Source organism: Oikopleura dioica, chromosome 2, assembly GCF_907165135.1.
Source record: "Oikopleura dioica chromosome 2, OKI2018_I68_1.0, whole genome shotgun sequence".
In the NCBI taxonomy this organism is placed as follows: domain Eukaryota; kingdom Metazoa; phylum Chordata; class Appendicularia; order Copelata; family Oikopleuridae; genus Oikopleura; species Oikopleura dioica.
The window spans coordinates 1,229,739-1,255,523 of record NC_137292.1 but is presented as its reverse complement, the minus strand read 5'-3'; the positions used below and the strand labels follow the sequence as shown (position 1 = coordinate 1,255,523).

At 39.1% G+C, this 25,785-nt stretch overlaps 4 protein-coding genes across 4 annotated transcripts; 3 read left to right on the top strand and 1 right to left on the bottom strand.

Moving 5' to 3' along the window:
- The first annotated feature begins 2,372 nt into the window (after positions 1-2,372).
- LOC145696778 (uncharacterized) lies at positions 2,373-3,998 on the top strand. The gene is made up of 5 exons (XM_081773866.1): positions 2,373-2,586; positions 3,250-3,480; positions 3,523-3,590; positions 3,651-3,768; positions 3,808-3,998. Exons 1-5 carry the CDS (start codon positions 2,499-2,501, stop codon positions 3,876-3,878), a joined length of 576 nt encoding a protein of 191 aa, XP_081629992.1. The 5' UTR covers positions 2,373-2,498; the 3' UTR covers positions 3,879-3,998.
- Positions 3,999-4,032: 34 nt separating this feature from the next.
- On the bottom strand, positions 4,033-9,665 carry LOC145696777 (ubiquitin carboxyl-terminal hydrolase 15-like). Its single transcript, XM_081773865.1, has 14 exons — positions 9,358-9,665; positions 9,053-9,311; positions 8,759-9,011; positions 8,525-8,713; positions 7,111-7,249; positions 6,880-6,965; positions 6,689-6,841; positions 6,420-6,642; positions 6,199-6,377; positions 5,981-6,158; positions 5,739-5,933; positions 5,624-5,702; positions 5,148-5,259; positions 4,033-4,500 (listed from the first exon to the last, which is right to left on the bottom strand). Exons 1-14 carry the CDS (start codon positions 9,656-9,658, stop codon positions 4,387-4,389), a joined length of 2,460 nt encoding a protein of 819 aa, XP_081629991.1. The 5' UTR covers positions 9,659-9,665; the 3' UTR covers positions 4,033-4,386.
- A 476-nt stretch (positions 9,666-10,141) lies between these two features.
- Positions 10,142-13,348, top strand: LOC145696589 (beta-taxilin-like). The gene is made up of 9 exons (XM_081773654.1): positions 10,142-10,353; positions 10,401-10,546; positions 10,767-10,891; positions 10,934-11,162; positions 11,696-11,850; positions 11,895-11,960; positions 12,238-12,365; positions 12,407-12,617; positions 12,972-13,348. The coding sequence occupies exons 2-9, from the start codon at positions 10,453-10,455 to the stop codon at positions 13,131-13,133; spliced, it is 1,170 nt and encodes a 389-aa protein (XP_081629780.1). The 5' UTR covers positions 10,142-10,353; positions 10,401-10,452; the 3' UTR covers positions 13,134-13,348.
- Positions 13,349-18,237: 4,889 nt separating this feature from the next.
- LOC145699023 (uncharacterized) lies at positions 18,238-25,698 on the top strand. Its single transcript, XM_081776274.1, has 6 exons — positions 18,238-18,421; positions 21,021-21,234; positions 21,721-21,863; positions 23,428-23,626; positions 24,597-24,936; positions 25,054-25,698. The coding sequence occupies exons 1-6, from the start codon at positions 18,296-18,298 to the stop codon at positions 25,520-25,522; spliced, it is 1,491 nt and encodes a 496-aa protein (XP_081632400.1). The 5' UTR covers positions 18,238-18,295; the 3' UTR covers positions 25,523-25,698.
- The last annotated feature ends 87 nt before the right edge of the window (positions 25,699-25,785 follow it).

The window sequence follows — 25,785 nt, the reverse complement described above, 5'->3', positions numbered from 1 at the left end:
TTCGACAATCACTTTTTCATCAACAACACTCCCCACCATCTCATCACCGACTCTCCACGAAGATCCGAGCCTATTTGACTTTGTTTTGCAGAGGTCGTTCGGAGATAACAACCCTTTTTGTTCGGAATTCGGCGACACTTGGATTCTCGACAAACAGCACTGCGAGCAAGAAACCTGTCCCTATCTTATTCGTGCTGGAGAACGACCGAATAAAGGTGACAATTCGTTTGACAAATGAAAATTTTTAGCGAATTAAGGATGGAAACGAAACCCAAGCCACAGCCAGGAGACGTCAATGGATTCGTGGCTCTTATTCGAAGACATCGAGGAAAACAACGAGGACTTTTTGTGGTTTATCGACGCTCAAATTAAATAAGCTTGTGTTTTTTGGTGTTTATTTCATGATAAGCAAATTTTGATCAGTTTTTTCGCAAATGAAAGTGGTGCACCTTTTTCTCTCGCAAATCTTCGACGGGTTCGGTCTTCGGTTGCTTCTGTGAATAAAGTTACAGTAATACCCCGCTCTTCCAACTGATCTGGTTTCCGCTGCGTAGCAATAAGGGTGTCGTTCGCAGAGAAGTCTGCAGAAATCGCCGTAAGGGACGGTGATTCTTGAATCTTCTTCTACATTCGCGGATTTCCTGATCGCCTTGGTCAGCTTCGGGAGATTCAGCAATCGGCACTGTTTGATTTTGCTGTCAAAAGCTCGGTGGCAGTCTTCGGGGAACTGAAGGCGGAGGATGTAGGAGACATCCTGGCAGAGGGTCACGCAGGTTTTCCGCGTCGTGTGGTTGATAGGCTTCAAGAGGCCGAAATTTTCGCCTGCAGCGATGTGCCGGAAGCTGTTGTATTCTTCACATGTCTTGTATTTTTCAGCAAGAGTGAGCAACGGAAAATGCAAAAAGAAGAAAGCTAACAAAAATGCGCCCATTTCTATTAGTTTCTATTCTTTTTATCAAAGATTGAATGTATTCAATTTATGATGAAGGAGGATTCTCCAGGGCGTTTAAATAGGCGAGAATGTGCGATTATTCAAGTATGAGTGCTTTGATGTGCGTTTACAATTGTGGAAGCACGCTCTAGGAATCGAGGTAGCACACGGATAATTGAGGAGAGGTGGCAGGAAGTCGATTCTATCGCCCGTGAAAGGGAGAAATCATTACTTGGTATGCCAGAAATGCTTTTGATCAGCAGATGCACATGTGCTCGCTTCAAAAGAAATAGTTAACTTAAATTATGTACAATCTCTGAGAATAATGATGGATATTATAGAAATTGGCCACCGGTATTTCTGTTCTTATTCGTATATTTGTCAATCAGCCATCAGAGTTCTGGTCGCTTCCGTACCCCAAAGTTTATTCTCGATTGAATAAACTATACACTGTCGATTCTTCATTATTTGGGCAAAAGTAGGTCTCCTGGATAGGATTAAGCAAAAATCTTCAGGGTTAGGGTTTTGAGTTCACCCGAAAGTATCATTCGAACTGCCCCTAACCTCAAACCTAACCCAGGGGGGTACGCCCGCCAGGACGCCCCACCTAAGGCCTAAGCTAGGGGGCTTCGCCCCCGGAACCCCCCTTGAGAGTTCCTAGTCCCTAACCCTAATCACTAGCCCAGATTCTAGAGATATTGGCTTGAATCATGGGCTCGAAGGATTACCCTTCTCTACGGAAGGGTCTTTAGCCAAGATTTAAAAAAAAATTTTTAAAGAATTTTCAATCCTTTCTTTTTGGGTTACAAATGAACATTCATTATTTGAACGAAAAAGAATTTATTTATTTATTGTCGAAACAGATTCTTGTGCTCGGAGAACAATAAAATCTTTCCCTGAACTCACACAAAAAGGAAATATTAATCAATCAACTGTCAAATTTACGAATGGTATAAGACTATTCGTCTTCTTCTTCCCCAATCTGCGAGACTTTATTATTTGATTATATGCAATGAAAAATCTTCGAAATAGTAAAATCGAGTTCTTATTCAAAATATACCGATCTGGGATTCTTGAAGGAATATGTAATGAATGTATGGATAATATAGCAGGTGCATTAGAAAGAATATGCAGTAACTGCCACGAATCGTGACTGACGAATTCGTCATTAGACAAATTCAGAACCAAAAATATGGTGTTTTCTAAAATTTCAATTTCTCGATGGAAAAAGCTGACGGGGGGGCGGTCTTTAAATCAATATCTGTATTTTTCTTCAGCTAAAAATGCAATAATGCCAAAAACTTTGATGATTTCACAATACCAAATTCCTGGAGAATTTGACTATCGCGACGTCTAACACAAAAAATGACTCACAAAAGCAATAACCGTTAATATTTGCGAATACTCTTCCTTCCCCCGTGCATGCGGAAAACTGGCTACCTTTATCTACAATCAAGATTGCATCGAAAATCGCAAAAATGCATTTGTTTCCTAGAAGAGATCAATCATTCTGAGAAAAAAAAGCAACTATAGAAATTAAGAAATCGAGAAACGCCAGAGACAGAAAATGCCTATTGGTATCATCATTATTGCTGTGATCGGAGTTGCCTGTTTTATTGCCGCAAAATGCTGTGGGGTTCATATTGATCCACTAGGTAAAATATCTAAAAACAAGTCTTTTCCCGATTTTTAAAGCCTTTTATTTATAATAAAATCATATAAAAGAAAAAGGGAGCCTTAAGAATTAAAAAGATACCTGACCTCAATGTTGAGTTCACGAAAAGATAAGATCAGAAAGGAAACTCGATAAAAAAAACTCGATTTTCGGCCTCGTTGAACCCTGAGAAGCTCAAGGTCAAACGAATTTATGGAAGTGATTTTATGGATCAGGGTTTTTATTGGCAGGTAAGCCAAATAGAGCAATCTTATTGGTAATCTAAAAATGCAGTCCCATAAAAAGATATACTCCGAAGCTAAGGATCATATTCAATATTGATAGGAGGGGATGATTAATATACTGAGAGATTTAATGGTATTTGAGGTCGATTGCCATTCAGGTGCATTGTTTTCTTCTCATACTTAGTTAAAACTTAGTTTAAAAAGAGCTCATTTTATAAAGTTTACCCTACTTTTAGCTTCTTAGAAATATTTGTACTTCATCAAAAAAGTTGCTTCATCATAGATACCCCTTGTTTTCATCCTTCTACGGAACCGAGCAGAGCAACACTGGGGGAGACTTTCTCTCAATCCTTTGATCATCTGGAAATTTTAATAAATAAATTAGCCCTTTGATGCTCCAAGCTCAAGATATCGTTAAGGATGGATGGCGGACAAGTGGAACGAGCTGCGGAACCGCTGGGTCTGGCTCGACACGCAGCTGAACAAATTCGACAAGTTCAAACGCGAGAAAAATTATAGAAACTACGAAGTGCTTTATGTTGAGACTGACGGGATGGAGCCTTATTATCAGCCGAAAAGCTACGCGCCAAGCTATGGATCGGTCAGTTTGATTTCCAGCTTGCGGGAAGATCGGAGAAACAGTAACACAGGTACAGGTGCAAGAAAAACAAGCCAATCAAATGTCGCTTCAGATACGGTTTCAATCTTGACTTCTGAGCTGCCACCACCGACCTCTGTGCCAAAACGACTTCGGCCTACAGTAAGTTCTGCCTCTCCTTAACGGTATTCACCTCCCGTATTTGCTCAAAAATCGTTGTAGTCCCTGAACTTCAGCCGCCAAGTGCCTCTTATTACACAAACCACCCTAACGCCCATCACCCCAAATTACAATCCGCCTAGTGGATTTGTCTTTCCCGAAGCAAGCCATTCCGCCATCCGTAAGTCGTCACACAATGATCGTTTCTGAAAACCTTCAGGTCGACCAAAAACGCCATCAGTAAGAACAGTGGACAATGAAAGCCTTAATTTTGAGTACACTGAATTTTAAGCTGTAAAAAGTTCCAAGTTTTAAGATGTATGAAGTTTAAATAACTGACATCCGTTAATTTATAAATTTATCTGACTGTATTTTCATTTTGCTTTGACTTTGTATTATTGCCTACGTGAAACAATAAATTTGAACGCTAAAAAAACAAGGTAAATTTCAATAATTGACTTTTCTTTATTTCTAATTCAGGGCACATGTGAATTTTGTTTTTAAGGAATATGATCTTTTAAAACTCTTGAAGAAGGAAATGAAAATTTCTGTAATTTTTCGACTTTTCGACCCCAGAAACGCTTCTAGCTTGACCCTCAAAAGGGGTAATCCCTTTTTGGGCAAGCTACTGTATGAATTCCGACGGATGTTTCTGGAGGTGAAAGTTGTAAGCACTAACACAAGTTGAACTTGTTTCTTTTTTGAAAAGAAAATGAAATCTACATAAATTATTTATAAGATGGAAAAAATAAGCAAAAAAGAGTTTGAACAAAAGAATTTAAACATAACGCTAGGAAAATCAATTGGTGTCCATTGCGGGCTGAGGGTGAGGAAACCAGTCTTCGCTGTCGCGGACGTAGACTAAAACGTAAGCTGCAGAAGTGACTCCTTGATCTGCGGTTGCTGGTCCGACCTGAATCAGTTTAGGGACGGAGCAGGGTGGCACAATTGGATTGGAATCCAATTTGGAACCTTGTCCAATTGGAATTGGATTGGAAATTGGTTGGACAGGGGCATGAAATTTCGGGTCTTTCCAATTGGAAAATCAAATCCAATTGGAAAATTGGAATCCAGTTGGAGGATTGGATTTTTACTCTCTCCGGCCCCAAAAAGCGCTAAAAACGGGGTATATTGGGAGAAAGAAATATTTTAAGGGCTTCAATAGTCTAAGAACACTTTTCATCGATCAAAATTGAGGGAAATAGAGTTCAGTTTTAAAAACTTTCACTTCTAAAAAATCGCATTGACTCTAGCGGGAAGAGCTTTGGATTCTATTTTTTTCCGCTTGTTTTACAGTCCGCCGGATTTTACAGTCGGAAAGGGGATGCAGATGGGCAATTGGATGTCTAATTGGTCAAAAAAGGTTTCGATTTGATCGCAATTCCAATTGGAAACCTATTTTCCAATTGGAAAGTCAATTTCCAATTGGAATTGGAATTGGATTGGAAATTGGCTGGATTGGACAAAAAGCGATTGGATTGGATTGGCAATTGGTTGGATTGACCAAGAATTTTTTTCCAATTGTGCCACCCTGGACGGAGAAGAGAGAGAGAGACTTACGAAACTGTCGTTAAAATTAAGCCACTGGTTGGTAGGCGTGTGCAGTACATTTGCAGTGTAATGACCTCCTCCCAATCGGCCCATGTGGTTTGAAACTGCTAGCAGATTGTATCTGAAATAAAACAAGTAAGGGGTTTTCTTGCTTCTATTATTTTATTTCATAACCAATGGAAAGTATAAATCAATTTTTGAGCTTTGAGCTTGGTGACTACAGATCGAGTTATAAAGAATTTCGTTTGATTAAAAAAGTAATAATGAATAAAAGAAAATTCTGCCATTTTTTGAAGGAAGTCTAGATTTTCATTTTATGAGCAATTTTTTATTTCTTCCCCGTTTTATCCTACAAAGCAGCTGATATGCAGCTGCAACCACCTTGAACGCAGAAAATTCAAACATTTTATGCATTCTGATGTTTATCAAACAAAATTATCAACCCTGTAAAAAGACCGACTTCTCAAAGGTTATTCTTTTCATACCTGGCAGTTCCTGCTCCTGGACCAAGAACATAAGGACTCATATCAAGGCCTTGTGTCGGAAAATGCACCATATCGCAGACTAAACAACTAAAAATGGAAGATGAAATGGATCTACCTTTGTCCCTGAACATAGTATTATAATGAAATCGTTTGAGGTGAAGAATAAGCACTGGGGGCAGTTTCCAGATTTGCATGTGTTTGTACGCCTGCTGATGCTCCTTGCAAGTCGGGCAATACCACTCTTCGCCTTCTCTTAATTTTTCTTCGATTGTGAACAAATTGAGGCACTGGTTGATGTCGATTCCTTTGTCTGAAAAACCGGTGATTGAAATCAAGAAAGAGGGAGGAGGGACTTACCATGGAGTTCTTTATCATCAGTTGGAACATCTTTTGGCGAAGGCAAGTTCATCACTTCATCGTTTTTCCAAGAAGCGGCGAGGTAAATCAAATTCGCTTTGGACCTGTACTCGTCAATTTTCAGCACAGTGTCGTCTTTTACTTTTCCAACGCCCATGTTTCCAGAGTAGGAGTTGATCTGAAGAATTAAAAAGAGGTCAGGGGGTTGAAAAGGGAACCTGTCGCATGCTGAATGGTTCCATAGGGTCGATAAGGCTATCTGCTAGAGTTTGACGGATGTGGGTTTCCATGTCTGTTTTGTTGAGAGTGGAGCCTTTGGAATTTTCATCGCAGGGGACGTTGATCATGAATGGATGTCCGAATGGCTCGCGCTTCATCGACTCGAACTGATGCTTGACTTGAATTCAAATTAGCAAAAAAGGATAGAGAAAAGCCTTACTTTCATATTCAAGATAAATAGCTAGAGGATTGTGATTAGGCTTCAGCTCAAACATGACGATCAGATCTTTATCCTGAAGAACACTTGGCTTCTCGTTGTCCATGAAGATTTTGTGGAATCGTCTGTTGTAGATTTCGGCGGTCAACCAGGTCGAATCGGGGTCGGTTTTGAACTCGTCGAGCTGTGCTTTCAAATCTTCGAAGGTCATTTTTGGTTTGATTGCCTTTGAAATAAGTTTAATTGGTTGAAGTTGCTCAGAGATGATTCACTTTTTCGATTCTGAGGGGTTGAGTAATGTTGTTGGCCTGAACAAGGACGAAGGAAAGGAGCTTTACGGCGGCTTCTGGAAGCGGAACGGATAATGTACAGAAGGGGTCAAATGTGACGGACACTCGGCCACATTTGGGACAGCGCACGGTGCTCTGAACGAAAGTAAGAGATGATTCGGGGCGGAAGAAACCTTGAATTGACCATGGAAGTTGTCAACAATGACCGAGGCATTTCTACTTGTGTGGTTGTCCCAAGATTCAGCAGCGACTTCCTCGTCTTAATTTTTTGGATCAATATTTAGCAGATACAGATAAGATGGTTAGTATAAACAGGGGGCGCTTATCCGCGCTCGTCAGAAGCGACAAGTAGCGGTTGAGAAACGCGCTGGTATTGAAACGATAAAGTAGTGAAAGCAGCTTACCGGGGCGTCCATTTGCTTCGGCCTTCTCTATGTACGGCTTTTTGATCACTCGATTCTGATCCTCGTGAAGGGAGTCTAGAATCGTCGACATCAGCTCCTGCGAGTCGTTTTGGCCGTAGCCAGAGAATTGTGAGTTGATCTGAAAACAGGTGATAAATTATCAATGATAGAACTATCAGAAGAGCATTTTTTTCTCATTTTTCATTGAATATCTTCATAACAAGAAGTTTCAGGTTTAAAATTCACATGCCCATCTAAACTCTTATCTAATTTCAAGAATTTCTTGAGATTGAAATAAAATACCCAGTGTCTAGATAAAATTCGTCGCTCCAGGTTTCTCCCTTCTATCTTTATCGAAATATGACCTCATCCATACGTTCGACTACGTGATTCGAACCCTCTTTCGAAAAAATGAACGTATGAACAAGAAGATACAGTCGTAGTGTCAGGAGATATTAATTATTCCGATTCTGCTCTTGACGAAAATCCAGCTTATCCTGGATTTGACAAAAGGAAGAAGAAAGCAATATTCGATCATTCATTTTTCTATTCAGAACGAAGAGGAGTTATGAAATGAACAGCATTCCTGTCAAATTTTTACTTGGTAAGATTTTCCATTTTTCAAATCATAGAAAACAGATTTTCAGGAAAAACTTTTGGTAAAAATCCGGCAGATGTGGCTGAAAACGCCATTCAAGGATCGCCAAAACTCGGGGCAAATTCTCAGACTGCAAAAGGTAGCGAAAAGAGTCAAAAGAGGCTTTTGAAAAATTCAAAATTCTAGAGGAACAAGAAGAGCTTCTTCGACAACGAGAGCTAGAAGAAAAGCAACTCGCCGAAAAACAAGCAGTTCGACGATACGAACGCGCAAATGTCCGACAAAATATTCGGGACAAATACAAACTCACGAAGGGATCGTAAGAATAGTCCCTTTAGCTTCATTCTTCAGTAAAATTCTAGGGCGACGGATAAAATGATAATAAAAAACAACCACGAGCGGGCGAATAAAGCTCCTTCTATCAAGGTATGAAAAAGCCAATACTGTTTGTGTTAATAACTGTAACCGACGGTTCAAATGAAACTTGGCCTTTGAACTTGCATTTAGGATACGTCGGTGACAGGGCTCGTCGATTATGTCAAAGATACAGCAGCGTTTTCTGTTCGAAGTATCAAGAAATCAATAAATTCCGAATAACTCGAATTCGAAAAGGACTTGGCGAACCATAATCTTTAAAGTCTCTGGTTGATTGTTGATTTTAAATAATGCTTTACAAATTGATTTCTTGTAAACTAAGCATCAAACAGCTAGTAGAGTCGATAGATTCTCGGCTATAAATTTTATAGTATAAAACAATGAGTAAAAGCACAAGTGATTCATAATAAAATCAAAACTCTTGGGTAAAATAATAAGTACCTGTCCACATTCTCGTTTCACTTCACTTGGAGCAACTGACGATTCGGCCCCTCCCCACATATTTTTGATCAGTCTCGCGAAAGCGCTGGAAAGTTTGCCATTTGTTCCCAGCGGATTGACCGTGTTGATTTCATCTTTCCAGACATCGCCGAGGAAATAATTCGCCAACGGAACTACTGCAGCTAGACACTAGAAAAGAGCTAAAAATCAGCCTTCTCGATCCCTTTTCGTTACCTGAATTCCCGAATTCATAAAACAAGTGTTTCCCAAATTGACTAAACCACATTTTCCTCCCCTTGGCGAAACCATCGAAGCCAGCGTCTTCTTTTCTTCGTGCTCCGAGTCTTGAGGCCAGCTTCCATCGTCATTTTGAAACTCGCAGAGAATATGGCCGCTAGAATTGATTCCAAGCTCGTAGAGCGACTGCGAGAGAGCCTCTTCATTCAGATGTCGCCACTTGTCTTTGTGATGTTCGCGGCTCCAAACTCTAAAAAAGGAAATAAAACAAAAAGCCACAGAAAGTTTTACCTGGTTTTTTGTCCTTCTCTAGGATAAATGTCGTTATTCATCGCGAGAATGTCCCTGATCATGTCTGCCTTCGACTGGAAGCGAGTGAAATCCTTGAGAGTGTATTTCTTTCCTTTGGACTCGGAGCAGGTGTCGTTGCCGCAGAATTTGAGGATGATTTGAATCTTGACTTTGTAAACTTCGACCATCAGCCGCACCGTGAATTTGCCCACTTTGATCACTTTTCGCGCGTTTTCGAAGGAACGATTCGACGGAAGCCCTGGAAATAAAAATTGACGAAAAAGTCATTATTTTACGTTTCCTACCGTGCCATTCATCGAGTTTCTCGTAGACATTTTCGGGCACGATCGCGTAGTCAACCTGCTCCATCAAATTTTCTTTCAATTTTCCATTTTCGAACAAAATCGAAATATCCAGCGGTGGACATTTTCGCGAGTTTTCGTCCTTTTCGGCGATCGTTTTCCAGAGATCAAACCATTTGAAGGGAATCAGTCGCCAAACAGCACCTTCAGCAAGGGATTCCCGAAGAGCGGGAAGAACGATTTGACGCTGCTTGTAGTAGTCGGGCACGATCGACGGCAACGATTTCTGCTCAGTTATGATCATTCATAAAATCTGAACAAATTGAAGTCAACTTTTCAAATATCAACTTATTGAATCTAGAACAGCACCTTTGTCCCTTCAAGAGGTTCGAAGGGCGCAAGTTTGGCTTTCTAAATTGGAGAAAATCAAGCAAATGGGATTAATTTCTTATTGTATTATTAAGAGAACTGTGAAAAATCTTCAGCCAATGTACGGAAAGCGAAGTGATTTCAGAATCATTTCGGATATAAAGGCGTCATTTTAGAACGAATCAAATTAAAATTCGCTTGAATAGACTTCAAATTAGTGATCAGTTTTAAATGAATTTTGCAGATTTATTGCAGCATCCTGTTGTCTTGATGATGATATCATTTTATAAAACAATAGCTCTTTCAGTAAGAAATAAAAACAGCGAAGGATAAATGTCTCACAAGTTAGGAATAAATTCTAGAAACAGATCGTTATAAAACCAATTTTCTTTCTCTCATTTTTTTCGAATTCTCAATCGTTCTTCTCTCAACACTTCATTTTTCCTTTATTCTCGCTGAAATATAATTGTGAAAAAACAGGCAGCGTGGGCGATTTTGAATTCCCAGGCGGGGGCGATTGGTCGAAAAATTGAAGAAAGACTTGATTTTTTTCGATTTCCGAAAAAAAAGAACTGGAAAATAGAGAGAAAACGAGTTGAAAGAATCTCGAGAAAATGTCTTCCGAAATCGGTAAAAGAAACGAAGATAGGGTTAATTGTTTTTGACAATGTTTCTAGAGACGTCCCAGAATGCACTGCCGTCTGAGTCCACATCGTTGAATACTTCGCAATGCTCGACGACATCAAATGGATCCGAATCGTCGACCGCGTCGAGTTCAACCAAAAAGATCAAATTCGGAAAAGATGTCGAGGAACTTATGGAGGTACCACTTTCTTCTACTATTACCTGTATACAAAACCTGAGTTAGGCTTCTCGGACTTGCTACAGGAGCCTGACTAAGGTTTTTAACACAGGTTGCACAGGTTTTCAGGAGAAGTAGGTTGAGGCTTCAACCGTTGAGCTAAAGTCTTGTTAGCCTAGATTTCGTTTTGTTTTGTCTCGAAAATGAAGATTATTTTCCCCCTCTTTCATCTCGTTTTCAGGCACTGTCGATTCTGAATTCCCCGGAAGAGCGAATAGCCGCGCTCTGCAAAAATACTCCGACTTGGTCGACGAACACAATCTTCTCAAACAATCTCTTCAGTCCGCCACCGCCAAATACAAAAAGGTTTCTTTCCAACTCTCCTCTCAACTCATCTCATACTTTTAGCTTCAACGAGACAATTACGCGCTGGTCCAGACTTCGACCGATTTCATGAAGAAAAAAGAAAAGGACACAGCGACAATCAACGCATTACAGAACCTCTCACGCGAGCTGCAGGATCAAAATCGCAAAATCAAAGCAGAAGTCATCAAAAAGACAAAAGAAGACGACGCCCAGAGAAAGCATCTAATCGAGAAGTTTCAGAACTCGCTAGAATCAATTTCAAAACAATTAGGTAACAATTTTTTCTTTTATTTAAAATGAGAAATATAGAATTTGGCTATGGGATACCTTTGTTTGGTTGAGAATTTCATTTTATTCCTCAATATTTCTGTTTGAATTGTATTGCAAAGCTGCGTTCTCCGCGATTTTCATTAGTTTTCATCGTCGTTTTTTCCTTGAGCGGGTCTATGAAAAACCAATATCAGTTCAAGTTTTCATTTTCTCGGAATAAAGTAGACGATGCTCGCTTCCTTTTTAGTATTTTCAATCAGCTGGCGCTCTGAAAATCAGTTGCTATATGGAATCAGCTGATGTTTGAGTTTAAAATCAGCTTTGGCTGGGAAAAGAGCATGGAAAAATGAAACTAAAGTAGAAATGCGTTTACGAAGTATCTTTTTTTTTGGTGAAACCAGAAAATCTATGAAGATAAGCAACAAATTATTGAGTCGAATAAAATGATATCATCATTCAAACGTATGTTTGTTATCTCGGATGGAAAGAATTAAATAAAAAATAATTAAAAAAAATCTTTTACTTTGATTGTAGACGAAAACGCAAATGTGAACGAAACTCTTCGGCAGCGCAACTCAGATTTATCCGATTCTTTGGAGCAAGTAATCGCGAAATCGGAGGAGCGAGAAAGCGCTCTGATGAAAACTATCGACGCCCTCAAGCAGCAAGATGTGCTTCTCAGACAAAAGGTCCGTCTTACAGATTCTCTTCCCTTTATAATAAACAATTTTAGATTAAAACGCTTATGGATGCTCGAGAAATGGAACATGAGAAGGTCAAAGAGTATCTATCGGAAAAGGTAATTTCTAGTCATTTTTTCAAAAGCTTCAGTAGTATGGCCGGGAACTTGGCTCGGCAACCTGTGTGGAAACCTGAGTCAGGTGAAAGGCTATTTCCGCATCCTGACTCAGCCTTTTACGCAGGTTTCTGAGACAGGTTCTGAAGCAGCATTCTCTAAAAGGAGGTTTTTGATTAATTGGGGCATCTTATCGGCTCTTAATCGTTTCTGATTGGTAAACAAACTCCAATATTGCCTAATATAGAGCAATATTTATCTAGTCAATCCTCCTTTTCAGACAGAAACGATGGATAAAGTGAACCAAGAGCGCATAAATCTGCAAGAACAAGTAAAATACTACGCTGCTCGATTCGAAGAATTCACCGACTCGCTTGCCAAATCCAACACTGCCATCAACGGCTTCAGGTTCCTCCCTTTTCCCATTCCAATCTCAAATCTTCTTCTAGTACGGAGATGTCGAAAATGAAGAAGATCAACGAGCGGCTGGAAAAAGCTGTGGTCGATTGGAAATCAAAGCATCAATCGGCGCAGAATCAACTCATCATCGCCACTGAGAAAACGCTGACGCAAGGAGAGTCGCTCAAAAAGAAAGAAGACGAGCTCAAGAAGAAAACTAACCAAGTCGAGAAGCTCGAAAAGTTATGCCGAGCACTACAGGTATCTTTGTTTTTGCCCAATCGGTTCGATCCTCAAAGAACCCATATCATCAAGTACAATTCGAACACAAGGCCTAACCAGCTGTTCGCAAATAAAAACCCATATATAAATCGAGCAACGTTCTCAAATACTCAAATTTGAACCATTCTTTTTTGCAAAATGAATCATTATCCGCTAGAAGTACTTCGAAAATTTACTTAAAAATACACCTCTATCTATACGTTAACGAGTTTATTTTTCAACTGGATCTGTCGTTTTTTGGGGGTAGTCCAGACACAAAAGCATATTTTTGCCCGGATTGATTTCTTCCTGCCGAAATTCCGTCCACAAATGTTTCAATCCCTTTTCTTTCAGGCCCGTCACTTCCAACAAATCGAAGCAGCTACCGGAAAGTCTCCAAAATCACCAGAAAAACCTCCTGCCACTACTTCTGATCCCACTTCTTCCCAAGAATCACCTGCTCAATCTTCCGAATCACCGCCGAAAAACGACGATCAAGCTCAATCCTCCACTTAGCTCAATTTTCAATAACTCGTGAAATTCAGAAATTTGAAATTTCCTTCACCATCACTCTTTCAATTTTATTTTTTCTCGACTTCCAATTATTCAAAAAAAAAAGAAATGCTAAAATTCTAGCCTCACGCTTCATTCTTTATTTCGCTCACTGTTATTTCTTTAGAACAATTCATTCCTTCAAAAAAGAACAAGATTTTGAAATAAAAATATATATTGTTAAAAAATTCTAGCTTCGGTTTCCTGAGTGAGAAACCTGTGTCAGGGACCTTTGTTTTAAAAAAAGCCGCTACGCGACTTATGATAGAAACTCTTTCAGGACCCTGACTCAGGTTTTCGATACAGTTTGCCGAGCCGGCAAATTATTTTTTTTTTGCAATTCTGCATGTTATAAATGAGCATATACCTGAGCATAGGTATTTTGAACGATGTAACTAGTCATTTATTGAATTTCCGCAGATCTAAGAGAACATGTTTATTTTGACATCTGTACCAAAACGCAAATCAGCTCATGAAAAAATCTCACTCTTTGCGGTACTTATTTTCTGATTGCGTTTTTGCATAGCGAGTCAGTTTTTCGTTCAGAAACTCTTTTTGAGTAAAATCAGTAGAAATCAAAATGGTTCCATTTTTGAACAAATGGTTTGCTTTGACATAAGCTCCTCTGTACTCCAGTTCCCGGAGTATACGGCCTTTATGATTCAGCGAAAGCAGGTGGTTACTATCAGCCGAAAACTAGGTATAAAAAGAGACCCGTGAGGAAGACGTATCATTCAATAAAATGTTGCAAAAATATCAATATTTGTTCTGAAGTAACAAAATTCTTAATAAAAATAATTATTATCCATGAATTACGAGTCATAAGTATTGAATATTAAAGACGAGCACGAAAAGCACCGAAACTTCGCCGAAATCGCATCGTCGGCGGTTTTTTGAAGAGAGCATGAGTGCGGCACTTTGCTTATTAATTTTATCTCTATCGGATCATACGGGAGAATTACGTTATCATTCAGCTTCTACGTTGCCCAATTCTACGAGCTTTGGAAAATTTCCAAAAACACGCTCTCCAACTCTTTTCGACTCTTTCGACTCATAAATTAAGTATTTCGAAATTGAACATGCGTATTCATTAAAAAACGTAGTCAAATTAAGCCGAAAAATTGGATTTTTGATCTTGAAAAAAAGCTCGTTGGTTATTTTTGAGGTTTCACCGAACCCCAAAATTGGAAATCCAAAAAGCCTCTCGCTCACAAAATCTCTCGTGTCCACCAAGCCAGTGCTGAGCCTTGAGGATCAGATCGACATTAAATTGGAAATCGGCACGCACGTTGATAAGTACCATAATACCGAATGAACTCAGCGCTAAAATCCACCTCGACCACGAAATTACCACCTCGGTTGAATGAAACAGTTTATTATCAAAACCGAAAATGGCGATTATTAAAACTCTTGTTTACACAATCAAAAGTTTGTTTCATTGAAAAACTACCAGTTCATCAGATTTTTTATCAATATGGACAATCTTTTGGCCCGGCGGGCCGACTAATAAGACCCGTGAGAGCCATTTTCGGCCCCTTTGGCGCGAACAAGTTAAAGTTAATTTTAAGAAAAATGCTCTATTTTGAATTTCAAGCTCAAGGTGCCAAAAATCTATCGAAAAGAAAAGACGAGCCAAAGTGTTTGAAATACTTTTTTGATCCTTTTTTCGTGACATCACAATCTGGTCGCGCTGCCTTTAAATTCCTGCTGGCTAAGCCCAAGCAAAAAGGTTAAGCATGCACCGGAGCTGCTGGCCGCGAAAGATGTTCTCGCGGAATTACGATTGCTTGATCCGCTTTTGGGACTGATTATCTGCTGTTGGTGTTGTGTGTTAAACAGTCATTGCTTGTTTTTGGATGGAGAGATTACTCTTTTTTTGAATAAGGAGTTTTGAAAGAAGCGTTTTTTCTGAAGAGTTTTTTAATAAAAAATTCTAAAAAAAATCAGAAATTTTTTTTTTCAAAAATTGATTTTTTTTTTCTAAGATTGAAATTTTTGAATTTCAAAAATATTCGCTCGCTGTTTGGAAGACGATAAGTAAAGTGGGCCTAAGATGAAAAATCAGAATCCAAGTCGCTAATTTAGAGATTCCTCAAGTGCCCCATTTTAGCTTAATTTTTGTGGCAAGTCAAGTGGGCCCGCGCGAGGAGGGGCAAAAAGCCGAGACCCGGATTCGGCGATTATTGGAAACAATTATCATCACATGACCTGAAATACTGTTGGTCTTTTCGCGAAAATCGATTCCCCGGTCGCGCATATTATCAGCTGGTCTCGGCAGGAGGCCGTAAAAATCATGGAGAATTTCGGTCCCAGAATTTAACCTATTAATCAAATATTAACCTGTTGCCGAGTGCGTACCAATTTTGCTGGTACGGCACGCCCCGAGGCTTGAAATACGGCATTTTTATTGGGCGGAAGGCAAATTTACGCCTACTTCTCCGCAACAGGTTAACCTATCTTGATGAATAGAAATGAATTTCAGCTCCTTAGGGTCGATATTTTACAGAATGATCTTCGGCCCTCCGGGCCGTAAGGCCTTTTTTCGGTCCGATTTACCTAGACCAAGAGTAAGAAGGCCTTCTTCTAGCTGTGGGTAAAAAAGTGAAATACTGTCGCTAATTGAATTCGAACTCTGCTGCCCAAGGTTAAAAATCTCGTTTATCATGGTTTGAGTACCAAAATAGCAGCTTCCTCTTTAGATAATCGGAAGAGTGACATAATTAAAAGTGCCTGAGCGAGCGGCCGTTCGGCGGATAATGGAAGATTTCGAGGGTGCGGGAGACTGTTTGTTGCCAAACACGGCGATAAATGCGTTTTAAATGGCATCTCGAAAATGTCGCTTCCGGACGTGCCGAGTACAATTTAGACGTAACTTCTCCTATTTGCGCCACTTTGTTCTGCAGCTAAACGACTTTGTTCCCCTTTTGTAATCTGAAGAGTTCAGGCTGCAGTCCTCTTTTACTGTAATTCTTTCCGTTTTCGACCCTACAATTCACAAAGTAATCCAAAATCATGAGTTTTAATTGCCACTTTGCTATTATAGCGAACTTAAAATCATGTTTCCAGTGAATTTACAATATGATGATTCCAAATTGACTGGTCAATTCGTCAAAACTAACACTTGATCTATTTCATGTATCGTGATTTTCATTGAAAATAGAAATGAAAAAAATAATTATCAGAAATTATATGTCAAGAATATAGTCGAAAAAGACAGTTGAAAAAGAAATTCTCGACAAAAAATCTGATTGGCCTACCGCCCCGAATGCGGAAATCTGATTGGCCGAAATTCTTTGAAAATTTTACTCAAAATTGTCGGCCGAAAATTCAACGATTTATCGGGAAGAACCAATTTTTGGAACAAATTCTTATGGAAAGGGTTTTGATTGGCCGATAGGCTAAATACAGCAATCTTATTGGTAATCCAAAAACTCACTTCCAAAAATTGGTTTAGTCCGATTTATCCGAAAAATTTGATTCTCTACTTTTTGACTAAAACGAAAAAATCGTCGACATCTTTGACAAAATTTTCAAAACTAACTGAATCTTTCTCCGGGTCTTCATGAAATCTTGCAGTCGAGGTTCAAGAATGAAATTAATGATTTTTCGCTCGTCAGAAAACGAAACAGCTTTTAGATAGCGGAGCTATTTGCTGCAAAAATAAGCAAAAGTTTAATTAACACGAAACCGTCAATCAGTGATTGTTTTTCAATTTATCCTTTTTTCGTTGTCCGAATGAAACTCTTCTCATCTGTTAAATTCTTCATTAAAAATGCTCCTTCCGAGCGGTAATACATTTATCAAAGTGTCAACAAAACTTCCTGGAGGAAAAATAATAGCCTTGTTGGGCCATTTCAACAAAGGGAATTTTTTCTTCGAGTGATTAACTTTTTTCGACTTCAAAAGACGCGAAACTGGTCTCACGCCAAATTATTTGGCACCTTGGCTAATTAAAAAATTTCTCAAAAAAGCCAGCTTGAATTTTTCTTCAAAACAGAAAATAAGACTGTTAAAATTCTAAATTCTCTTGAAACTTTAAGATTTTCTGGCTTCGAAATTTTCGAATCGAAAATAAAAATTCTGAAATTCGAGATTTGAATTCGAAGATCGCTCGAACCACTTGATTTTGTGAATAGGGTTCGCCTTATTCGGTCACATGGCTTGTTTTGAGTCGATTTGATCTCAAGAGTCAAAACAGGAAATGCTCGCTGACTCGAGAGTTCTTTGAAGAAACAGGAAGGAAGAGGCCTGTATTGATCCTCCAGTATGCCGCCGAGACTTATTCCAGGAGAAACTCTACTGGAAGACCCAGAAGCGTGCAAGTTCAAATATGTGGTTTAAAAAATTATATCTCGCCTGAAAATTAGAATGACAAGTGGCGAGTCGGTGACACGCTTGTTCTGGCGCTGCTTCTCTCAACTCATCCCATCTGCATAATCGAGCGTTTCTTATTCGCATCAGAGAGTCGCCTTCGCATAATCTCATTGAATCAACCTCCATCTTTTCACATTTCAACTTGATTTCAAGCTTGTACCTTGCCAAAGATACGACAAAACATGAATAAGGACATGATCTTTATCATAAGTGAATCCATTTATCAGAAATCAAACCTAAGACTATCGTCTTTTTGGAGTTAACTAATTTATGAAAGTGTATTTTCGGATAACCAATAAGATTGCTGTATTTTGCCAGCCGGCCAATCAGACGTTGATCCATAAAATTAATTCCATAGATTAGTTTAACCCTCTTTTTTCGGGTAGAACGAGTTTTTTGGAACAGATTTTTATGGAAAAGGTTGTGATTGGCCGGTAGGCCAAATACAGCAATCTTATTGGTAATCCGAAAATTCCCTTCCATAAATTGGTTTAGCCCTCTTTTTTTGTGACGGAATGACCAAAAAAGTCATCCTCTCCAGAAAACTCGCGCTAGCGCCCATTTCCGATGCGTTCTTCATTCTACGCGCGCATTGAAAAACAGGGGTCCGCCGATCGCGAAACCCCCTAGCGGCCGCGCTCTCCGTCCCTTTCGCGCATCGCCCGAGCGCGCGCTCAAAAGTTTTTTTGAAAACACGAAAATCCCGGAATTTCAAATTTCTAAAAGCAAATTTTTCCAACCCCAAGAAAGAGATGGAGAAAGTAAAGAAGACGCGAGAAAAGCTGAAAGACCATGATCCAGAACCGAGAGATTTCATGAAAACGACTGGAAGCAGAAGACCTCGGCCTGGAAAAACGACTCGTCGGAAACCAGAAGTGGTGAGTTAAAAGAGAGAGACCCTTATTTCAAATTTTCGGGTTTGTTTGTTTTGGACGATTTTCACACCTTGTTTTATATGTTTGAGTTTTTTGAAATTTTTCATTTCCGAAATAGAGAAAAGCTTGTTTGTAAAAGTCGAATAAATATTTTTGAAAGGATATTTATGTTCAAGAAAACCAGATTTTGACAAGGTAAAATGGAAATGAGAAAAGTCCCTAAATATTTCATAAGACGAAATTTGCGAATTTAAGGGTATCAAACACTTTAATTGGGAATTTTCAGAGCAAAACAGAAGGTCTTGAAAAAGGCTTTTGATACCCTTAATTTTTCAATTTGGAAAGCTCTTCAAAAGACATCTTTTTGATCTTTATTTTTATCAAGATTCAAGATTACATAATCGCCTCGAAAAGTAAAAGAAGCGAAGGTTCTAAAAAGCAGGATTCGAAGCCCCTAAATTTCGCGCGCCATTGATTTTCAAATTGCGCGCAGCGCGATGATTGGGCGTTCAAGGGCCCTTGGGTTTTCTTTTCAAATGATGCAATATTTAGGCAAGGCGGGTGATATAGGCCAGGCGAAATGGCGAACTTTAGGGGAGCTTTTTGATGCGCTAATTTGCGGAAAATTGAAAATTAGAATAAGCGGAAGGGTTTTTAAGGGCTTCCCAGGTGATATTTTTGAGTAAAATTTTTGTAGCTTGAATTCTTATTTGAAAAATTTGATATTGCCTTTAAAAATAAACAATTTTTAAGAAGATTTCAATTTTAAGTTTTCATTGTTGATACCCTTAAAATCCTGTGCAAAATAAACTGTCTAAAATTTCTGCGTAATCTCCTTCTTTGAAAATAATAAGGTTTCCTTCTAAGGATTTATCCCCAGCCCTCGAATTCTTCGAGAATTTCGCATAGAAGCGTTGAATTGGAAAATGCCGAGTAAAAAATGAAGGGATAGAGTTTACACAGGGGCTTAGCGTAAGCCCTGTTGGGTTAGCTTTCGTAGCTGCCGCCAAGACTTTCGTAAAATTTTGACAAGGCTGGGTCGAGCCACTTCAATGTGGTTTGACGCTGTTTTTTGAGGGCTTACTTTATTTAACTGTATTTCGCGGGAAGAAAAAAAAGGGGAATATTCACGATTTCGAATGAAAAATGCGGAATTCCGACTTTATTTGTTTATCAATTTTTAGGCCATCGAGGTTCTTGATTCAAGAGCGAATTAAAAATTAATTTGGTGAACGGAAGGCAGATGGACATGGCGATATCGCGATTTGCGGCGCCGTGAACATTGATTTGTTTATCCAAATAGGAGAGCTGGAGGTCTAAACTTTGCGAAGGGATTAGCGTCCTTTGCTTGGGAATGAAAAAAACGGGCCTGGAATGTTGTTTTATGCCTGTTGTTTACTCAGCCCCGCTATTTTAAGGGACCTTCCAAATCATCCCGAAGCAAGTTAATGTTTTCGTTTCTGGGCTTACTCAGCTTTATTATCAAATAATACTTAAGGGACCCCCACACGATTTTTTTTCCCTCAAAAATTTCCGTAAAAGCCGGATTTTACTCGTAAGGGTATATAAGCCCATAAAACTCAGAATTTTCGCGACAAAGAAAAATCCTTCTCGATACCCTTAAATTCGACCGTCAAATCCTAACTTCAATTTTCACCGTAATCCATCACGTTTTGCAAATCGCGACTTGTATTACCGACTTTCCCACCTTTCTCGTTTACTTTACAAAAAGTGACCTCAATCCCGTCATAATCTCCCGCACAATTTTAAAATTCGCCGCCCGCTGCCTCAAAGTCTTACACCGCCGGTTTTACGCGCTTGTTTCCAAAATGTGTTCCCACGGCTTTTTAGAGTCGAAAAATGACAATGTTCAAATTCAGACCTCTTCTGCAAAGATTTTGAATTTGGTTAAGGGTGTCATCAGGTTAGGGTTAAGGGTGGCTTGAGAAAAAAAAGAAATAAGGGTGTCACTCTGTTAAAAATCGAGTTTTATCAGAAAAACTAGGATTAAGGGTATCTTCAGCGAAATTGGCTTAATCGACTACTACACCCTTAAAGCTTGTTTCTTCATTTTATTTTTTTATATTTTTTTTCCAATTTGAAATTAAAACTGATTTTTATGATCATGTTTTTCTAGCTTTAAGGGGGTAGATACAGCTTTCTCTATCTTGGACTGCAGCAACATAAAAGAAAACATAAGATTTATTTATGTTCACGAAATTTCCTCATAAATGTTCCTAGAAAAAGGGTTAAGCTTCACAAAAATGTGAATGAAATTTGTTTAATTATCAGGGGACTCGAGATAAACGTGTTTAAAAATTTGCGAATATCGAGAATTTCGGAGAGATGAGCTGCTTCTGAGCCCGCTTACTCAAAAATTTGATGACTAAAACAAATTTCGAGAGAGATGTTCTTAGATCTAAGATGTATCTATCTAAACCTAAAGAGAAAATTTGAAAATGTAAGATTCTCTTGTCTGTAGCGCCGGTCAAAAATCGCCGTTTTCGGAAAAAAGCTGTTTCTACCCCCTTAAAATCAAGACGAAGCTCTTGAAATTTTCTTGATGCTTGAAGTGAACTAAACGCTAACCGCCTTAATTAAGCTGGGAGACGTAACCGTGTGGTTCGGGAAAGAAGAAAAGCAGATCCGGAATTTGACGATGCGAACAACGGTAAACGAAGTTATCGGCGCGCTGGCGATGGACAGCTGCGAGTATAACGCGTCGGGAGCAACTCTCGATAACAGAAATTATGTCATCGTCGAGTCCTGGCGCGGCATCGAACGCCCCCTCCCGCCGAGGACAAAACTGCTCAAAGGTTTGTTCAAAAATGCATATCGCCGCTTTCCACGAAAGATTCACGGTGTTGGATTCGTGTTGCGCGGCGTTAAAACCGATAAATCCAAAATGCACCGCCGCGTATTTTTATTCACGAAAAAAATTATGATGAGCCACGACGAAAATGCTGAGAATTGAACGTTGACAAGCTAGCCACTCGAGCTCCTACTCAGCAGGACTTGAAAAAACGAGCCTTATCGATTTTTCAGTTGTCTTTTCTCAAAATAAAAATTTGAGTGTCTCTCTTTTATTAAAAATTCGTAAATACGAAAAATGGATAGTGTCTTCTCGAAAGTCAAACTTGTTGTATCATGATAAAAAAAACGGATCTGCCCATACAGAGATTAGTTATCGTTACATATTTTTTCCAGTAATTGAAATTTTTTTTAAAATGTATAAAAATCCATTTTTTCGACTTTTTATGGTATGTGCTAATGAAGGATATTTTTTGATATTTTTCGTTAAGTCTGGAAATCGTGGAAAGCCGAGCAGCCGTTCGTCAAGTTTTATCTCAAGAAGAACTCTTCAATCTCTTTCCGCCACAATCAGCCGAGCAAGAGTCTTCGGAAGAATACCCGTCGAAAGCGCCCAAATTTCATCGGAGCCAAGGTGAGAACCATTTTTTTCACTGGATCAAGGGCTTTCATTAAAAAACTGAAAAGGCCCTTTGAAGGCACCCCTTCTTCATGAAATTTTCTATTTTGAAATGACGGTGTACAAATCCGATGAACACTAATGATCTCCTGTTAACACCGAATTCACGTGTTCTCTTTCACATTTGACATGTTTTGCCGAACACAAAATAACTCTCGTTTTTTTCGATTATTTATTGATGCCAAATTTAAACAGAAAAACACTCTTTTTATTAATTATTTTCAATTCCGCTCTTTTTTTCGGTACTCGAGCGTCTCTTGGTCCGCTCTTCTATTTTTATCGCCATCAATTTATTTGAAATGTCGCAACGCAAGAAGCGACTATTCTATAATTCGTCAAACGGCGAGATACTCGAAACGTGGCACAACGTTATCTTGACAATATTGAAACATCGGCAAGGCTTAGATAATGCAATTCTAGGGCAATTAAGGCGCGCAACAGCGGGTCATTTTATTCACAATTTGCGATTATTTTGGATAAATAAAAGCTCAATCAGCTCGAAATTGACTGAATTTAGTTGTGATACACCCTTATTTGGCTTCGGTTACCTGCGTAGAAACCTGACTCAGGGTCCTTAAAAATCTTCAGTCGAAAAGCTGCGCATTTCTCTAAAAATGGCCTTTTGAAATTTTCAAGCAGCTTTTAACTAAAGGTTTTTCAGAACCCTGAGTCAGGTTTCCACACAGGTTATCGACCCTGACCTTTAGGGGATATTCAAATTTAAGGGTATCCCTTTGAAAGTGTCAATTTTTTTGAGAAATCTACGAAATTTAACCTCGTTGGTAATTGATCATCATTTTACAGATAAAATCTTAATAAGCAGAAATAACCATTTCCACAAATTTCAATTTCAACTGAGAATGAATTAAAATTCAGCATTAGAGCCTCAGCTTGCCGATAATTGCACGCGAAGCCACGTTACGATGACCGATGTCTAGGGGTTAAAACCGCACGATTTTTAAAATTTGATCTCGACTCGCGTAATATCCAGCCAAATTCGACTGATAAGATTTTAGAGTACTTTATAAAAAATTGAAGGATTAACCTTCTTTTCAATTTCTAAAAGAGAGCTTTTCCGTTAAATTATCAGGAAAGTCCACGGGAAGACAAAGTGAGCGCATCATTTCAAACAAGAAGAATATTCAGTACAGCGCCTTAGCTTCCCTCACGCATTTCCAGATGCGACAACTGAAATGTCGTTTAGAAACTGCGATTCTTTCAAAATGTTAAACCGAAACATTTGCCAAAAAATCAGCTTCAAAAAGCAAAGATTATTTCAAAAAATAGCCTGAATATCTGAATTTTCTCTGTTTATTTTCCCCCAATAAAAATGCCCGAGAGAGGCACTTATCCAATAAGAAACTCGGATTTTCTCAATGTTTTTTTTAAATTAAAAATTTTTAAATCGAGCTTTCTTATTCGCCAAAGGCATTTTAAAAGTTATTTGATTGGTCAAAAAAAAAAGATTTTTTTTGAGAAAAATTGATTTTCATGAAAGTTATTCTTCAAATTCTTCTAGGAAACCTTTATCGACGGCCCTGTTATCGCCCTCCTGGAATCCTCCGCCGCCACATCTGGTTCAACAACAACAACGACAACTTCTTCCGACACTTTTGGCTCCAGCGCCGATTTTTCCGGAGCATCAAATTCGACAACTGGTTCGTCTGGCTCGTCCTCAAGCTCGTCGAACTCGGATGAAGAAGAAGCGAATCAAGAAGGTAATCTTACAGTATTTTTCTTTCTTGCGAAGCCACGTCCCGACAGGCACTTGTATATTGTGGTGACCAGGGATAAGCGCAAGTCTCTGGGCAGGATTGACAAATTCAAAGTGGATTGGGAAATGCGCAATATTTTGGACTAAAATAGTCTTTCCATTTTCGACTTATAAAGATTCGATTAATTCAGGCCCTGACTCAGGCTTTTTTCCCATTGTTTGATTTTATACAAGCGGCGATTCTAGGTTTTCTATTGCTATCGGTATCAAAATGACGATAATAGGGACTAAACCAATTTTTGGAAGTGTATTTTTGGATTCCCAATAAGATTGCTGTATTTGGCCTACCGGCCAATAAAAACCCTTTCCATAAAAATTAGTTCCAAAAATTGGTTTTACCCGATAATAGTAAGTGTCTTTCACGATCGCTGGCTGCTTTCTAATCAGAAAAGTAAAGACCGCAAAATTATTTTCCCAAAAGCAATTTGATAACAAGAGCGACTTTCTGGCGACTCAATGGAGCGCCGCCACATCAATCCATCCGCATTGCTCTAGAAAAGAAGGCCAAAGAAAGTCCTCAGTTCCTTGGCCCTTTCCTTTTGTGGTGGCGACTGTTGTTAATTGCATTTGTTAGCAAATAGCAAGAAAAAATCATATTCTAGCGCTTTTCGAAGTCGAAAATTTGGAAACTAGAATTTTCTAAAAAAAATGTCAAAAATTTCGGGTGATGTCACGAATGGACAAAAATCTCGAAAAATCTTTGCGTGGACGGCTTCTCGACTGCTGATTGGCCGGTTGGCCGAATCAAGGCTTCTGATTGGTCAAAAATTTCCGCGTAAAATTTGTCGGGGTTTTTTGTGGGCTCCTGACAAGTCCCCAAAATTTGAGTCAAAAAAAATTTGAAAATCAAGAAAATGCCCAAAAAACTTGTGCCCAATAAAACGCCCAAAACTGTTATTTATCTTCTCTTTCAGAAATCGCCCGTCGCGGAGTCCTCGGAGAGTGCGTCGCCTTCCAAGAAAAACTCGACAAACTCACCTCTCTCGAGTCCTCCGTTTCCTCCGAAATCGCCGCCATCGAACACGCCCTTCAAATCATTTCGATGCAAGACGAGCTCGACGATCTAACAGAACAAGTTGGCCTGATTGACGAGCGAATTTCCAGCGTAAAACATGTCGAAGCAGGTCTCAATTCGAGCATTTCCTCGGAGAAGAGAAAGGGGCTGCCGAAGGAAATTGAGCTGACTCAGGAGCAAATCGAGCGGTCGAGGATTATTCAGACGAAAATTGAGGCTCATTTATTTGTCAATCTCAGGTAATTTTCAAAAATTTTGGAAGGATTAGTTTTTGAAAAGTCGGATTAAATTTCAAAAGCTTCGAAATTTTTTCATCATTTTCATTTTAAAATCGAAAATTGACTGTTAAATTTCAGGCTGGCGGCGGAATCCGACATGCTGTCGCTGGAAGTGGAGCAACTGGACTCTTGCATTTTGACTCGAAAACTTATGCTTGAGAAGCTAGCGATACAAAGCGCGAGCGGAAGCGTCGAGGAGCTCGAGGAACAGATCCTTGCTTACGCGCATAACTCCAAACACGCTTCCCAGAAAATGGAGCACTTGGAAGTCCAATCGACAAAATCCCAGTCAAGCGATGGCGGCAATTTCAGTGAATCAGGAATCAGCTCGAAATTTTTCTTTTTTCAAAATTTAAGATTTAAAGCCGCTCCCGGCTTTTCCATAAATTTTTTAACGAAAACATTTTTGAGCTTCGAAAAGTCGACCTTTCCTTATCCAATCCTCAAAAACTCGCCAAATACGAATCGAGCCAATTCGACTCGGATTCCAGTCTACCAGACTCCGATTCAGCCGTCAGCTCCATGGGCGCTTCCGAGTCGAGTTTGAAGCCGCTCAAAAAGCCGCAGAAACCGATAACAAAGATGGACTCAAAAGTAGAACTGAAGCAAATTCGCGAAACACTCGTTTGAAATCTGCCAGAATTCGCGAATCGGATCTCTTTTCTTTCTTCAAGCTTAAATATTGTGAAACATCCTTTCTTTTTCAAAACCTCATGTACATTTTTAAGTTTTTTTATAATGCTTGTCAATAATAAAATAAAATGCGACTCACCAAACCAAAAATTCAAAAATGAAAAATAAGCAAATCGC